We start from the raw sequence: 15445 nt of genomic DNA on the forward strand, positions 1-15445 counted from the left end.
ATTATTATTGTTGAAACCTTGTTGAGGTCTCTGTTGATCCTTCCATGAGAAATTTGGATGATTTCTCCATGAAGAATTATAGGTGTTCCCATAGGGTTCTCCCATGTAATTCACTTCTTCCATTGAAGGGTTCTCAGGATCATAAGCTTCTTCCTCAGATGAAGCTTCTTTAGTACTGCTTGGTGCATTTTGCATTCCAGACAGACTTTGAGAAATCATATTGACTTGTTGAGTCAATATTTTCTTCTGAGCCAATATGGCATTCAGAGTGTCAATCTCAAGAACTCCTTTCTTCTGACTAGTCCCATTGTTCACAGGATTCCTTTCAGAAGTGTACATGAATTGGTTATTTGCAACCATTTCAATCAGCTCTTGAGCTTCTGTAGGCGTCTTCTTCAGATGAAGAGATCCTCCAGCAGAGCTATCCAAAGACATCTTGGACAGTTCAGAGAGACCATCATAGAAAATACCTATGATGCTCCATTCAGAAAGCATATCAGAAGGACACTTTCTGATTAATTGTTTGTATCTTTCCCAAGCTTCATAGAGGGATTCTCCTTCCTTCTGTCTGAAGGTTTGGACTTCCACTCTAAGCTTACTCAATTTTTGAGGTGGAAAGAACTTTGCCAAGAAGGCATTGACTAGCTTTTCCCAAGAGTCCAGGCTTTCTTTAGGTTGTGAGTCCAACCATGTCCTAGCTCTGTCTCTTACAGCAAAAGGGAATAGCATAAGTCTGTAGACCTCAGGGTTAACCCCATTAGTCTTGACAGTGTCACAGATTTGCAAGAATTCAGCTAAAAACTGATGAGGATCTTCCAATGGAAGTCCATGGAACTTGCAATTCTGTTGCATTAGAGAAACTAATTGAGGCTTAAGCTCAAAGTTGTTTGCTCCAATGGCAGGGATAGAGATGCTTCTCCCATAAAAGTCGGGAGTAGGTGCAGTAAAGTCACCCAGCACCTTCCTTGCATTGTTGGCATTGTTGTTGTTTTCGGCTGCCATAGGTTCTTCTTCTTTGAAGATTTCTGTTAGGTCCTCTACAGAGAGTTGTGCTTTGGCTTCTCTTAGCTTTCTCTTCAAGCACTACAACATTTTTGAGCTATTGCAACATGTGCGATAAATAACCCTTAAAAAGTGTTGTCTAAAGTGGTTAAAAGCATCACTTAAAATTTATTGCAAAAAAATAAAACTAATACAACACCTTGTTAATAAGTGTTATTTTTTATCAATTTAAAAAACATATAAAAAACGTTGCTTTAATAAATTAAACAAACAACATTTATAATATTTATATATTACACTTATCAAATGTTGCTATATTAAATATACAAAAATAACTATTATAAAAATAATATATTACTTTTTTTAAAAGTTGCCTTTAGATTTATTTTAAACTTCACGTTTAAAGTGTTGCTTAAAATTTTTTAATATTTTTTAAAAAACAAAAATAAACTATATGGTGTGCAGAGAAAGAGAAAAAGAGGGAGAAGAAAACCCCAATCCATTCCAAAGTGTTTCGTTCCTAAAACCACAACCCTAACAAAATTCCTAAAATATTTCAATTAATAAAATCACAAAATCCTCAATCCATTCCAAATGTTTCGTTCTTCAGTTGTTCTTCAATCCATTCGATGACGATGTGCATTTCTTTATTGAGCTTCGATCTCAATCTCTGCTCGCTAATGAGCTTCGATTTTTTATTATCGTGAATGTGCTTCGATCTTCTCTGCTCGTCAATGTGCTTCGATCCTCTGCTCTTCTCCTCGTTGAGCTTCAATCCTCTACTTCTCTTTTTGTCAAGCTTCGATCCTCTCTGATCGCGTTCATCACCGCCACTGTTCGATTATCACTGCTCGTGTTTTTGGTGAGATTCTCATTTTTGACATTCTTCTGCAGGTATTGATGATTCTACCGTTCTTTTTTCTGCTCTATTTTAGCACCTGTTTATATATCCTTCCTATTGACAAGTTTAGGTCATGCAAATAGCATTCCTGTTGTTACTTTGGAGGGTTTGGGTGGTGATGGTGTTTTTGGAGGGTTTGGGTGATGGTTGTTGTGGGTAGCAGGCGAAGGAGCTTGAGAAATTGGTGATGGAACATATGGAGGATTAGGTGATAGTTGTTATGAGCAGGGGAAAGAGCCTGTGGTGGAGTTGGAGTATGATAAGGTGGTTGAGAAATTGGTGTTGGTACATATGGAGAAGGTGATGATCTTGGTGTTCCTGGTGGAACAATTGGAGTGTATGGAGGGTTAGGATGATGATTCTTATGGCCGGAGGAAGGAGCGGTTTTTGGTGGAACTATTGGAGTGTATGGAGGGTTATGGCTAGGGGATGGAGCAACTTGTGGTGGAGTTAGAGTAACATATGGTGGAATAATTGGAGTATGGCCAGGGGAAGGAGCTTGTGGTGGTGTCGGAGTAACATACGGTGGTGATGGAGTTTTTGGTGGGACTATTGGAGTATATGGAGGGTTATTGCTATGGGAGGGAGCTTGTGAAAGGGGGGATGATGATTAACTTAAATAACATTTACTACTTTTCTGCCAGTATTGAATTACCTATGTGCTTCACAAAATAATTTTTTAGAATATCTATTTAACTGTGTAACGTGTCTTATTCAAATTTGCAGGCTGCTTTTCTGTTAGCTTTGGTTGGACCAGAAGTTGCATATTCTGCTGCACAAGCTACAGTGACAACTCTTTCGGAGGCTTACAAAACAACTAAAAATCATCGATCATTCCCAAGAAACACATCACTACAAGGTGAGAATGGTGAATATCTTTGGCTTAAGATTACAAGCTTCTTAATTAATTAAGGTAATGGTCATAATGGAGGTTATCTTGAAATGGATGGATCAATCTTCATCATGTACTTATTGGACTAGTTTTTGAAACGTGTTTTTCTAAATTATGTGAATCTATATACTGTGCTGCAATTTTTTCCGTTTGTTTTTCTTCCTCCCCTCTTTTTCTGGAGCTGATATAGTATGTTCATGTGATTCTCAACAGAAAGTGAAGAATTTAACTTATTAACTCATTTTTCTCAGTATAATGCTGGCTTTGTTTCTGATACAGAAGCTGGTATTAAATCTTAGCTTGTTAATAAACATTTCTGCAACTGACCTTTTCTTGAAAATAGCAAGACCCGCCGCTTTGATGCTTGTGAAGATCCAGAATATGAAATTTTAAATTTTAATGATGTCACTTAATTTGAATTTGTGAGTTTTAATCAACTATATATATATATATATATAATAAACAATGTAATCAGTAAAGGAAAAGTAATCAATGATTATATAAAACAACTAAGATCTCGTATAGTATAGTAAAAGATTTAGCTTATTTTCATTATATGTATTCTGTAGAAATTAGGAAACAGGGTAAGTAGTGCTGATATTTTGAGATTAGCAATTGGGAAACGGGAAAAGTATTATATACGAAATTAATATATAGCTGGTTGTTATAAGTTTCAGGTTTTATCAGATCGTCTCATTTCTACTTTTACTTCTGCTTTCATTCCTCAATCCACTGCAAAAAAACAAAGTTCTATTATAACTAACAGAAAATAAAATAAGAAGATTATATCTTTATTTCTGAGTTTATATTATTATTATTATTATTATTATTATTATTATTATTATTATTATTATTATTAGTCTCTTGAGCATTTCACGTTTGTCGCTGTTTATATTATTATTATTATTAACTGCCAGAATCTGAGTATTCACATTCCTGGCCTCATGGTAGCAAAATCTTGTTCCCCCTTATTTGCCACGTGTGCAACTCAGTGGGTCCCACCCTTGCATTTGATTGGTTCTTCCGCTCTCTTACTTCATAAATATATTGTTATTGCAGTTTGCACTTTTGGTATGTAACTAAGCTTGTTACATGTTACATACCAACAAGGGAAGAAGAATTAGAAAAGAAGAAGAATTGCAGTCTTATTATCTTCCCTGAACCAAATTCCACACAACGAAGATAATTGAATATTCTTCCTTATCAAGGTACTCTTCTAAGTTCTAACATGCTTGAATTATTGTATATCATTATTGTTTTTGTTTGGGATCTTATTATTCATACTTCATACATGTTCATACTCTGAATATGAGTTGCTGTCTCTGGTTTTGTATCTTAATTCCTTTCCGGTGACCATGATTTTGTTTAGTCAAAATCAGGCCGGATGACGAGTGGCAAGTTCATATTAATGGAAGATTGTGTCATGTGTTAGCTTTGTTATTGGTATGAAAGTTACAGCATGAAAGAAAATGAGAAAAAGAAGCTATTACTTGGGTATATCACACTACCCTCTTGTAAAATTTAGCTAACATGAATTATGGTATTTATCTATTTGCCATGCCTACACTACGTTTCCTACCAGAAAATAAGTGTCATGCATTAAACACTATTAGCAAGGCCATTAAAAGATGGACAGCTACAAAGAATATCTCTTTTGTATTTTTCTTAGAAGTGGGTATATGAGACAAGATTCTTAAAAGTGGGTCCCTGGGCCTTAAAGTCAAAAGAATGGGAATGAAATAAGGATGAAGGTGTGGTGGTGGTACATAATGTGAAAGAAGTAACTAAGAACATAACTATTTTAATTAGTGAGGATGGTTAGTTGTATCCATTCTTGGAACTGCTAAGACCAATACTTGCATCATCACATGCCTTGTTTCCATTGGGGGACCCTATTCGGAATAGATATATATGGCTACTTCATTGTACAAATTAATGCGTATATTCATAAATATCTCTTTGTATTTTTCTTTATATATAGTCATCATGTACGTATCTTATCCTTAGTTTTTTTGACTGGCTCTGTGGACCTCTTCTTATCTTTGTTATCATTTTCTTTTCGTGTCACTCATAATTCGTTATTTAGTTTGGATGAGTAACTTTGTTTCTTGATTTGGGGATTTAAAAGAACAGCTTAGCTTCCAAATGATATAGATACAAGTGTCAAACACTTGGATGATCAAATTTCTACCTCCTGTTTTCAACCTTCCAAGCTTTTAATCACAACCACATTAATATATTTGGTTATTAAGTATCTTAAAAATATTAATCAAAATTATTTATATTTTTTTTAATGGCCTTGCTAATAGTGTTTAAAAGCTTTTGTTCCCTCTATGTACAAAATTCATGAATGTGATTTGCAGCAATATATCAAAAGATGGACAGCTACAAAGAATAAAATGGCAGTAGTATTAATAGTGCTTTTGTTTATATAAAACCTGCACTCTCTTGTGTATATAAAAGCTACACTAAGTGCAGAATTAGATTGATTTTATGCAAGTCACAATTCATTTTCACTCATACTCTTTCTCATCTCCTCTAGTCTTTCCTTCTTAATCAGATTGATTCTTTTACTCATACTTGGATATACGCAGCTGAACACTAAGTGCAAATTGTTGTGGCATGACCTCGTAAGATATTTCTATCTTATACTTATTTGCTTTTATATGTTTATGTTATTCTTTTGCACTTTTTTATGTAACAAAATACTGATTGTTTAATTAAAAAATTAAAATATAAAAGCATTTTTATTTTAAAATATATCTTTTCAAAAGTAATTATTAATATTTCTTTTAGAATAATAAAAGAATTATGATTAGTTTGTATTTGGTTAGCTTTTTAGAATAATAAAAGAATTATTAATATTTCTTTTAAAATATAAAAGCATTTTTTTAATATTTCTTTTTGATAAAAGAAAATTATTTTTAGCTGGTGTTTAAGACCATAATCATTTTTAGTTTAATAGTAATGTTGGTGAATATGAAGATGCAGTTTTTCATGGTGATGACAATCACCTTATGGAAACTAACAATATTAAAGGTGCTGTACTTTATACATAATTATCATTTTACTTATTCATTAGTATGTATAGCTATATAATTTATTTAACTGGTTAAATTGCACATATTTATAGATACTCCAAAGACTAGAAGGACACGAGGAAAAACAAGGTGTGCTAAAATTCATGCAAGAAGCTGGGAAGAAAGAGAAGAGGTGACTTTTTATGAAGGACAAGCAGTGGGACCAACTCCAAGAAGAGTGAAGGATTTAACTTACTTTATTGGAACAATGGGAAGGAATAGTGATTTCATAACATTGATGTACACTAGTTGGAAAGCTGTGCCCCTCAAAGTCAAAAAGCGCATATGGAAATATATTAACATAAGTGTTTTATTCTCATCTATTTTTTATGATCTGAAAATTTTCAATTTCGCATGGCTTAGCTATAGTTTTGTGAAAATATATAGCTGCTATTTTATGCTGCAGTTGTCTTTGTTTTTAGTGTTCTTGAATTGTCATTTACAAATTTTGTTTTGTACTTTTTTGTAGTCAAAATTCATTCTTCCAAAAGAGGGGAAAGAGTGGGTGATGACTGGTGTTCGAGAAGCTTGGAAAGGTTACAAAACAAGAATCAAGGAAAAGCATTTTGAGATATATAACAACATTGAAGATATGCTGAAAAATCGCCCTTTAGATATTCCAAAAGTTCAATTTCGAAAGTTAATTGCATATTGGAGTATTCCTTCTGTTAAGGTGAGTTGTAGAATAAATAATTTTGTTTCTTTGTCTTTTTGATGCTTTTGGTTTATTACATATAACTCCCTTTAATTTTGTTGGGTATAGACTCTATCTCGTTTAAATTCTGAAAATTGTAAAAAGCAACAACATCAACATCGAATGGGACCTATAAGTTTTGCAAGAGTGCGTAATGAAATGGTAATAATTTTGATTTTTTATAAGTTTTTTCTTGTTGTATAATGACCATCTTAAAACTAGATAAATATTATTTTTGGCCATTTTTAATACTCTTTCCCCCTTACTTGTAGCGTGAAATGAATGAGAACAAAGAAGACCCATCACAGGTTGATGTGTTTGTTGCAACTCGAACTGGACGAAAAGGAAAAGAGCTTAATTCATTTACACAAGCTGTTATTGTAAGTCATAATAAGTTGAAGTAGAACTGCCTTAATTTACAAATTGATCTGAAGTAGAACTGCCTTAATTTACAGTATCATTTACAGTATAAAACTTAAGATCCTATCCTGAACATAAAATACTGGATTCACCATGATCTTAACCCTATTTGGACCCTGTGATCTCTGCCTATCATTAACCATATCTTCCATGTATTGAGGATCAAAGCTCCTATTCTCTTCTACCCTTAAGATTCCCAATGGAGGGTTGAAATAAAATGCCAACAAATACAGCAACCATATGCATTTTGCTGCCATAAAGAAAGCTTGAAGAATAATGCTGCATTCCTACTAGTCGACAAGAAAAGTTCCCCCAATGAAGTTCTCATCTCAAAAACTTCCATTAATGCTGCATCCCTACTCTCGTTTGCTTCCATTAACTCCCTCTTGAGTGTCTCAATTGAAACTGTTCACATGTCCTTAAGAACTTGAGAAACTTCTTCAGATTCAGTTCTGTTTGGGGAACTCATCATCACATTCTTGCTATGCTTCTTCTTGAACCGAGGAAATAGCCATGACATAACACCTTTACTTTTAGGCTGTTTTGGAAAGAAGCATGAGAATCAGTGAGTGAAACAAGCTAAAATTGTTATGTTTTCTTTTAGTAGGATAAACTTAAGAGCCACCAAGAAGCTGGAGACACTCCCGAGAAAGCATTTACTACAGTATTTGGCAAAGAACAACCAGGAAGAGTTCAATGTTATGGGAGGACAATCACAAAAACATCTCTGCAGAAAGAACGAGAGATTGCTAAAATTAAGCAACAACATGCATAGACTATAAGTTCAATGAAAACTGAACTTCATGAGACAAAAGATAGAGTCCAAAGTTTGGAGGATCTTGTGAAGCTTCTCTTGCAACAGAGTTCTCTTGGCACAAATATTGATGAAGCACTGTCTTTATTACGAGCCAAGGAATCAACACATGATATAAATAGTAAGCAATGTCCGAATGGCAACGATCGTCCTTCCTCATCAACTCGTGATCCAAAATGATGACCAGGTATAACAAAAAAATTTGCAGTAATTTTTGTGATTTATCATTTATTAGGAATTGACTATCAACATTTTTGGCCTTTGCTTTCTCTGTCTTCTACCATCTTACTTCATGGTAGCTTCTGCAATACACTCTTGCTATTTTTAATCAATCATCTTTTTTTCTTTTTCCTTTTTAATTACTTATTTTTGTAGCGTTGTGCTACTGTGAGGAAGAAAATTTTTTCTTCATTGCTGAAATAATGTGGCTATGTTGGGGAGTGATGCGTGTTGTCACTGCAACAGACTCTAGTAACTACTGTTTCATTCGCAGGAATGACAGAAATTGTCAAGGGAGTTGTTTCATATCTTTATCTTTTCATTTTTTTCCCTTCAAATTTATGTTTCAGTCATTTATTTCTCTGTTGCTTTCTCTCAAACATAAATTAATTAATTATATATGATAGTGATAATAAAAGAATAATGACTAAAAAATAAAAGAGAAAAGTCTAATATAGCAGCAACGTTATTTCCTTCCACACCAAACAGTTATGTGAGTGAAGTCTCTTCCTGTGAGCTTGTTTCTTCTGATTCTATGATTCTAAATAAGAACTACTAAGCTAATTCCTTTTTGGAGCAATCATCATTATCTGAATTGCATTTCTCTTTCTCAGTTTACTCAGGTACTTCATCAAACACATACCATGCATCATTTTCCGTTATTGCACCTTTTATGTTTCATTTTTTTTAAATGCAACTTTAACTAAACCCCAATTCATTTATGTGTTTGCTTTTCATTTGGAAACTTCTGCTTTTATATGCTGTAACTTTATCAGTTGTTTCAATGGATTCTACATTAAAAAATTGAAGTATGTGGATCCTGAATTATTTTGTTCCTTTGATTTTATTCTATTAGTGTTGTTTTGCTATTTTATGGATAATCATATGGTTAGAACTTAGAACAATTTGGGAGTTTTCTGACACCTGTATTTTCAGCTAACACAGGTTAAGAATTATTGCCTTAATAGGGAAGTTTGATGTTACTCGCACATAGTTATTAGGGGAGTATAACAATGGCTACTACAGTAGTTATTGGACTCAGTGGAGGCAAGAGGATTTTGAGTTTATCATACCATTACTCTATGTTACCGAAAAGCTTTCATTTGGCACTGATTTTGGATCCACACACTATCAGATTGTTCCAACAAAGTCAAGCATAGATATAAAATATGCAAATAGATTGACATCTTTTTGATAAATATTAATTACTATTTTGTTATGACAATTATTGTTAGACAAGAATTTTATTATTTTGTTGAGAATTATTGATGAACATTTATTAGAAATACTAATTGAACTTTTTAATATCTATTTTAATTAGAATTTTATTATTAGTTATTTTGTCTCTTTTATAATTTTTTGAATATTAGACAACACTTGTATAGTTGCATATCCAAAAGAAAAGGCAACACTTGTATAGGTTGCATATCCAAAAGAAAAGGCAATACTTTAAAGGGTTGCATATTCAAAACTAATAGGCAACACTTCAAAGGATTGCAAATTCCAACTTATAAGCAACACATAAAAGAGTTGCATTTTATTGCAAATAGACAACACTTCAAAGGATTGCAAATTCCAACTTATAAGCAACACATAAAAGAGTTGCATTTTATTGCAAATAGGCAACACTTTTTAGTAGTGACCAAAATACGAGAAAAGAGACAACACTGCAAAAGTGTTGTCTCAAACACACCTTTGAAGTGTTGTTGTTTTTCAACCAAAGGCAACACTTACCAAGTGTTGCTCTCAAAAGCGTTGCTTTTGAAACAAAAAAGTGTTGCCTTGATCTAAGGTAACGGCTGCATATGCAACGCCGACAAAAAACGTTGCCTTAGGCCCAAAAGTGTTGCCATTGATCAAAAGCAACTTTTTGTCAGCCTTTAGGCAACACTTTTTAAATGTTGCCTCAACCTGAAAATGTTGTAGTGAAGGTCCTTTCAGGTTCAGGATCAGCCTCAACAAGAATGCTTTTGTCCTTGCTCCTGCTCATAAGAAAGAGAAGGGAACAAGAAAATGTGGAATCCTCTATGTCACAGGTATAGAGATTCCTTTAGGTGTCAGAGGAAAAGAAAAATAGAAGACAGAAAAATTTGAACTTATCAAAGAAGATGGAGTTCGAATTTTGCATTAAGGAATAGTGTTAGTCCATAAATAGAAGGATGTGAGAAGAAGGGAAGTAATTTTCGAAAATTTAAGTAAAAGATTTTGAAAACATTTTTGAAAAACACTAATTGATTTTCGAAAATGAAAGTGGAAAAGAAATCAAGTGATTTTTGAAAAAGATTTTGAAATTAGAAATCAAAAAGATTTGATTGAAAACTATTTTGAAAACGATGTGGTTAAGAAGATATGATTAGTTTTAAAAAGGTGTGATTGAGAAGATATGATTTGAAAAACATTTTAAAAAGATTTGATTTTGAAAATTAATGACTTGGCTAACAAGAAAAGATATGATTCAAACATTAAACCTTTCTCAACAGAAAAGGCAGCATACTTGAAATGTTGAATCAAATCATTGATTGATAGCAAGTATTTTTAAAAATAGAAAGAAATTGATTTTGAAAACATATGATTGAAAAGATATGATTTGAAAAAGATTTGATTTTGAAAAAGTTTGAAAACTGAAAAAAAATCTGCATTAAAAACAAAATCTTCCCTCTTGTGCCATCCTGGCGTTAAACGCCCAGAATGGTGCACATTCTGGCGTTTAACGCCCAAAACTCTACCCTTTTGGGCGTTAAACGCCCAACCAGGTACCCTGGCTGGCGTTTAAACGCCAGTCTGTCCTTCTTCACTGGGCGATTTGAACGCCCAGCTTTTTCTGTGCAATTCCTCTGCTGTATGTTCTGAATCTTCAATTCTCTGTATTATTGACTTGAAAAGACACAAATTAAAAATATTTTCAAATTTTTGATAATGAGAAATAATCAAAATGCAACTAAAATCAAATAACAATGCATGCAAGACACCAAACTTAGCAGTTTGTATACTAACAACATGAGAATGCATATGAAAAACAAAACACTCAAGTCAATAGAATTCAAAGATCAGAGCAAGGAAATCATCAAGAACAACTTGAAGATTACTAAGACACATGCATGAATGCAAGAAGAACAGAAGCATGCAATTGACACCAAACTTAATATGAGACACTAGACTCAAACAAGAAATTTTTGGATTTTATGATTTTGAAATTTTTTTGTGCTTTTTTCGAAAATTAAGTGGAAAAAGAAAATAAAGGTATCAAAATTCTTAATGAGAATTCCAGGAATCATGCAATGTTTAGTCTAAGACTCCGGTCCAGGAATTAGACATGGCTTCACAGCCAGCCAAGCTTTCAAGGAAAGCTTCGGTCCAAAACACTAGACATGGCCAATGGCCAGCCAAGCCTTAGCAGATCACTGCTCCAACAGCAAGATTGATAAAAATCAACAAGCTCTTGTGATGATAAGTTGAAACCTCGGTCCAATGAAATTAGACATGGCTTCACAGCCAGCCAGATTTCACCAGATCATCATGAAACTCTAGAATTCATTCTTAAGAACTCTGAAGAAAAAAAAATACCTAATCTAAGCAACAAGATGAACCGTCAGTTGTCCATACTCGAACAATCCCCGGCAACGGCGCCAAAAACTTGGTGGACGAAATTGTGATCACTACAACTTCGCACAACTAACCAGCAAGTGTACTGGGTCGTCCAAGTAATAAACCTTACGCGAGTAAGGGTCGATCCCACAGAGATTGTTGGTATGAAGCAAGCTATGGTCACCTTGTAAATCTTAGTCAGGCAAACTCAAATGGTTATGAATGATGAATAAAACATAAAGATAAAGATAGAGATACTTATGCAATTCATTGGTGGGAATTTCAGATAAGCGTATGAAGATGCTTGTCCCTTCCGTCTCTCTGCTTCCTACTGTCTTTTTCCAATCCTTCTTACTCCTTTCCATGGCAAGCTGTATGCAAGGGTTTCACCGTTGTCAGTGGCTACCTCCCATCCTCTCAGTGGAAATGTTCAACGCACCCTGTCACGGCACGGCTATCCATCTGTCGGTTCTCAATCAGGCCGGAATAGAATCCAGTGATTCTTTTGCGTCTGTCACTAACGCCCCGCCCTCAGGAGTTTGAAGCTCGTCACAGTCATTCAATCATTGAATCCTACTCAGAATACCACAGACAAGGTTTAGACCTTCCGGATTCTCTTGAATGCCGCCATCAGTTCTAGCTTATACCACAAAGATTCCGGTTAAAGAATCCAAGAGATATCCACCCAATCTAAGGTAGAACGGAGGTGGTTGTCAGGCACACGTTCATAGGTGAGAATGATGATGAGTGTCACAGATCATCACATTCATCAAGTTGAAGAACAAGTGATATATTAGAACAAGAACAAGCGGAATTGAATAGAAGAACAATAGTAATTGCATTAATACTCGAGGTACAGCAGAGCTCCACACCTTAATCTATGGTGTGTAGAAACTCCACCGTTGAAAATACATAAGAACAAGGTCTAGGCATGGCCGTGAGGCCAGCCTCCCAATGATCTAAGAACTAGATGTCCAAAGATGATCAAAGGATGTAAAATAATCCAAAGATGATAATACAATAGTAAAAGGTCCTACTTATAGAGAACTAGTAGCCTAGGGTGTACAGAGATGAGTAAATGACATAAAAATCCACTTCCGGGCGCACTTGGTGTGTGCTTGGGCTGAGCAATGAAGCATTTTCGTGTAGAGACTCTTCTTGGAGTTAAACGCCAGCTTTGGTGCCAGTTTGGGCGTTTAACTCCCATTCTTGTGCCAGTTCCGGCGTTTAACGCTGGAATTCCTGAGGGTGATTTTGAACGCCGGTTTGGGCCATCAAATCTTGGGCAAAGTATGGAGTATCATATATTGCTGGAAAGCCCAGGATGGCTACTTTCCAACGCCGTTGAGAGCGCGCCAATTGGGCTTCTGTAGCTCCAGAAAATTCACTACGAGTGCAGGGAGGTCAGAATCCAACAGCATCTGCAGTCCTTTTTAGTCTCTGAATCAGATTTTTGCTCAGGTCCCTCAATTTCAGCCAGAAAATACCTGAAATCACAGAAAAACACACAAACTCATAGTAAAGTCCAGAAAAGTGAATTTTAACTAAAAGCTAATAAAAATATACTAAAAACTAACTAGATCATACTAAAAACATACTAAAAACAATGCCAAAAAGCGTACAAATTATCCGCTCATCACGTACGCGTCAGCGACGCGACCGGCGGAAGAAAGAAATTCGCAGTGACGCGGCTGCATGGCTCACGCGACCGTGCGGATTGGAAAAGCACAAGTGACGCGGAAGCGTGGACGACGCGAACGCGTGGCTGGGAAAAACGCGAATGATGCATCCGCATAGATGACCGATCGCATGACGTATGCGATCTGCAGAGTTACAAAAGCCGCTGTCAGAGATTCTGGGCCGCATTTCAACCCAGTTTTCGGCCCAGAAACACAAATTAAAGTCAGGGAACTTGCAGAGACTCATTATGCTCTGATAATTCATAATTTTAGGATTAGATGTAGTTTTTAGAGAGAGAGGTTCTCTCCTCTCTCTTAGGATTAGGATTAGGATTTTTATTAGAATTATGAATATTTCTTCTGCATCTCAGGTTTAATATTCTTTGTATTTATTTATTTTCAATGTTCCATGTTTGGATTGATTTTCTTATTTAAATATAATTTGAGATATTTTCAGATCTATGATTTGTTTCTTTCATTTATGAAATAAATAATTTAGATTTTTCTACCTTTTGGCTTTGGTTGATTAATTGGTGACTCTTGAGTTATCAAACTCATTGTTGATTGAAAATTGGAATTCTTCAAGAATTGATTCAAGATCCAATAACTCTGACTTTTCCCAAGGAAAGACTGGGACTTGAGGATTCAAATTAATTCATTCACTTAACTTAACTTCATAGTTAGAGGTTAACAAAGTGGGAGAAAAATCAAATTCTCATCACAATTGATAAGGATAACTAGGATAGGACTTCTAGTTCTCATACCTTGCCAAAGGTTTATTTTACAGTCAATTATTTATTTTACTTATCATTCATCATAATTGTTCCTCATTCTTAAAACCCCCAATTTACAAACTCATAACCAATAATAAGAACATACCTCCCTGCAATTCCTTGAGAAGACTACCCGAGGTTTAAATACTTCAGTTATCAATTTATTTAGGGGTTTGTTAGTTGTGACATCCAAAACGTTTGCACAAAGGGATTTCTGTTGGTTTAGAATCTATATCTACAATGCGACTATTTTTATAAAATTCTTTACTAGCAAAAATCCTAACGTCAAGGCTTCAGAAAACTAGCGGCCGACTTGAATATAAAACAACAATTTACCTCTGTTGAGCACCCCCAAGCCAATGGGCAAGCTGAAGCTGCTAACAAAGTTATATTAGCAGGGTTAAAACGGAGATTACAAGATGCAAAGGGAGCCTGGGCTGAGGAGCTCCCGCAAGTCCTATGGGCATATCGAACAACTCCACATTTCACGACAAAGGAGTCACCTTTCCGATTAGCTTACGGAATGGAGGAAATGATCCATTTTAGCAAAAAATCCAATTCCCAACTTCAAAGGGAAGAGCTCGACTTACTTCCGGAAATTCGAGAAAGCGCTCGAATAAGGGAAGAGGCGTTGAAACGACGAATGGCCTCCAGATACAACCAAAAAGTAATACAGCAGGCCTTTGCTAAAGACGACCTCATCCTAATCCGAAACGACATATGAACAACTTGACCTGGAGAAGGAAAGCTGACAGCAAACTGGAAAGGACCCTTTCGAGTTATAGAAGTATTGGAAAAGGGCTACTACAAGCTTTCCGAACTCGACGGGCGAGAGCTTCCTAGGTCATGGCACGCCTGCAACCTAAGTAGGTACTATAGCTAGGGATGATAAAAGATCTTGGACAAGGCGCACTCTTTTTCCTGAAAAAGGTTTTTTAACGAGGCGCCCATCCAAGACCTACAAATCACCCGACATAGGAAATTAACCCCCCATGTATATTTGCATTCTCTTTTAATAAAATTTGTTCAGATTCTCTACAAATGCTCAAGTCGTATTATTCTGAAACATTCATCACCCGATTATAAAGCTACAGATCGACAGAAAGTGAAAACCAAATTCACTACGCGATCACAATAAAAACAAGGGTTAAAACCCAAATTCTACAAAATTGGCAAAGATAAAAATAGAATAATGCAAGAAGTTATAGAAAGTGATCCATAGAAAGGACTTGACGAGGTCATAATAAAATGGATTGCTATAAAATAACTTAAAGACTGGCCGGCACAAAAAGTCGGACCAACCACAACGACCCAAGTTATAAGTAAAGCCCTGGAAAGAGGTCTGGCCAACCCTATAAAAGAGGATTACTATAACTTCGAAGAGCC

General features: G+C 35.2%; 1 protein-coding gene and 1 non-coding gene across 16 annotated transcripts in view; both read left to right on the forward strand.

The window, feature by feature from the left end:
* Positions 1 to 489: 489 nt before the first annotated feature.
* On the forward strand, positions 490 to 597 carry LOC112713971 (small nucleolar RNA R71). The gene has a single exon (XR_003158931.1). It is a non-coding gene; the product is annotated as a small nucleolar RNA R71 (small nucleolar RNA).
* A 3120-nt stretch (positions 598 to 3717) lies between these two features.
* LOC112711084 (uncharacterized) overlaps positions 3718 to 15445 on the forward strand; it is a 28942-nt gene continuing 17214 nt past the window's right edge. For 2 of the 15 annotated variants that reach the window (XM_072203052.1, XM_072203048.1), the window contains exons 1-5: positions 3718 to 4003; positions 5356 to 5425; positions 5929 to 6548; positions 6639 to 6731; positions 6842 to 6949. In XM_072203052.1, the coding sequence (XP_072059153.1) occupies positions 6384 to 6548; positions 6639 to 6731; positions 6842 to 6949 (366 nt within the window). In that variant the 5' untranslated portion in view covers positions 3718 to 4003; positions 5356 to 5425; positions 5929 to 6383. Of the gene's footprint in view, positions 4004 to 5355; positions 5426 to 5780; positions 5835 to 5928; positions 6549 to 6638; positions 6732 to 6841; positions 6950 to 7593; positions 8154 to 8178; positions 9349 to 15445 lie in introns of those variants that run through there. The other 13 variants (XR_011865865.1, XR_011865861.1, XR_003157221.3 and 10 more) reach the window with 13 other exon arrangements.

The sequence above is a fragment of the Arachis hypogaea genome, chromosome 9 (assembly GCF_003086295.3).
Source record: "Arachis hypogaea cultivar Tifrunner chromosome 9, arahy.Tifrunner.gnm2.J5K5, whole genome shotgun sequence".
Taxonomy (NCBI): domain Eukaryota; kingdom Viridiplantae; phylum Streptophyta; class Magnoliopsida; order Fabales; family Fabaceae; genus Arachis; species Arachis hypogaea.